Consider the following 1,860-nt stretch of genomic DNA (forward strand, 5'->3'; position numbering starts at 1 on the left):
CAACTTAAGGAACAACTGAGGGAACAACTTAAGGAACAACTGAGGGAACAGCTGAGGGAACAACTTAAGGAACAACAGAGGGAACAACTTAAGGAACAATTGAGGGAACAACTGAGGGAACAACAGAGGGAACAACTTAAGGAACAACAGAGGGAACAACTGAGGGAACAACAGAGGGAACAACTTAAGGAACAACTGAGGGAACAACAGAGGGAACAACAGAAGGAACAACTTAAGGAACAACTTAAGGAACAACTGAGGGAACAACTTAAGGAACAACTGAATAAACAACAGAGGGAACAACTTAAGGAACAACAGAGGGAACAACTTAAGGAACAACAGAGGGAACAACTTAAGAAACAACAGAGGGAACAACTTAAGGAACAACAGAGGGAACAACTTAAGGAACAACTGAGGGAACAACTTAAGGAACAACAGAGGGAACAACTTAAGGAACAACTGAGGGAACAACAGAGGGAACAACTTAAGAAACAACAGAGGGAACAACTTAAGAAACAACAGAGGGAACAACTTAAGGAACAACTTAAGGAACAACTTAAGGAACAACAGAGGGAACAACTGAGGGAACAACTTAAGGAACAACAGAGGGAACAACTTCAGGAACAACTGAGGGAACAACTTAAGGAACAACAGAGGGAACAACTTAAGGAACAACAGAGGGAACAATTTAAGGAACAACAGAGGGAACAACTTAAGGAACAACTGAGGGAACAACTTAAGGAACAACTGAGGGAACAACTTAAGGAACAACTGAGGGAACAACTTAAGGAACAACTGAGGGAACAGTACAGTTGATCACAATATTTCACTCTCTAGGTTAGACCAGTGTGGTATCAAAGTCTCTGCATTGGATTGGTTCAGGTCTTATCTGTCTGACAGGAGCATTTCTGTAAAACTTGGAAATTCTGTTTCCTCCTCAGCCCCCCTCACATGTGGGGTTTCCCAGGGTTCCATCCTTGGTCCCATTTTATTTTCCATATACTGTACATGCTCCCCTTAGGCTCCATTTTTAGAACATTTAACATCCTTTTTCATTCCTACACAGATGACACCCAGATCTGTTTTAAACTAAAGCAGAATAATTCTTCATTAAAACCACTCTTTGACTGCCTCACTGACGTCAAAACCTGGATGGATTCTAACTTTTTAGATTTTAACAACAATAAAACTGAAGTCATTATTTTTGGACCCAGCGTTAATCAGTGTTATACATCTTGGTACCTCAGAGCAATCTGTAAAATGTCATGTCAAAAATTTGGGGCTGATCTTCAATTCAAATTTTAACTTTGAGAAACAGATTAGTTCTGTAGTAAAGAGATGTTTTTTAAACTTAGACTTTTGTCTAAAGTTAAATCATTTTTATCTCTCTGATCCACATTTTTCTTACATCTCAGTTGGATTATTGTAACTCAGATGGTCTGAGAGGATCTGGTGGTCTCAGACTGACGAGCCGTAAATATCTGAGTTTATTTAAATGCTTTGATTCATCTGTGATGTCTAATAAAGTTGAAGTGATTTCATTAAAAGATTCTTCTCACATAAAGATTTATTCAGATTTTAGTTTCCTCACAGTTCTTCATCATTTCAACGGAGGAAACACAGGAGATGATTTAAATAGATCCATCTTTAATCCCACCTGGTTAGGAATGGAAAACTAAACTGCAGAATCATTCCTTACTTCTCAGGACCTCTGAGAGGACGAGAAGGAAGGCAAGACGGAGGGGCGAGCGAGCACCGAGAGAAGCAGGGAGAGAGATTATGAGTGCAGAGCAGCGGACGACATTTGTCTTCATTTAGTGCGACTGCCTTCATGTGTTCTTATTAGTGGCTGTCGCGGGG

General features: G+C 40.0%; 1 protein-coding gene across 1 annotated transcript; it reads left to right on the plus strand.

The window, feature by feature from the left end:
- Window positions 1–3: 3 nt before the first annotated feature.
- Window positions 4–991, plus strand: LOC106536935 (zinc finger protein 853-like; the record flags this gene model as incomplete). The annotated part of the gene is made up of 1 exon (XM_014034297.1): window positions 4–991. A coding segment is annotated over one exon (813 nt), but the record flags the coding sequence as incomplete, so codon positions are not given.
- Between the last annotated feature and the right edge of the window lie 869 nt (window positions 992–1,860).

The sequence above is a fragment of the Austrofundulus limnaeus genome, unplaced genomic scaffold (assembly GCF_001266775.1).
Source record: "Austrofundulus limnaeus strain Quisiro unplaced genomic scaffold, Austrofundulus_limnaeus-1.0 Scaffold2041, whole genome shotgun sequence".
Taxonomy (NCBI): Eukaryota; Metazoa; Chordata; class Actinopteri; order Cyprinodontiformes; family Rivulidae; genus Austrofundulus; species Austrofundulus limnaeus.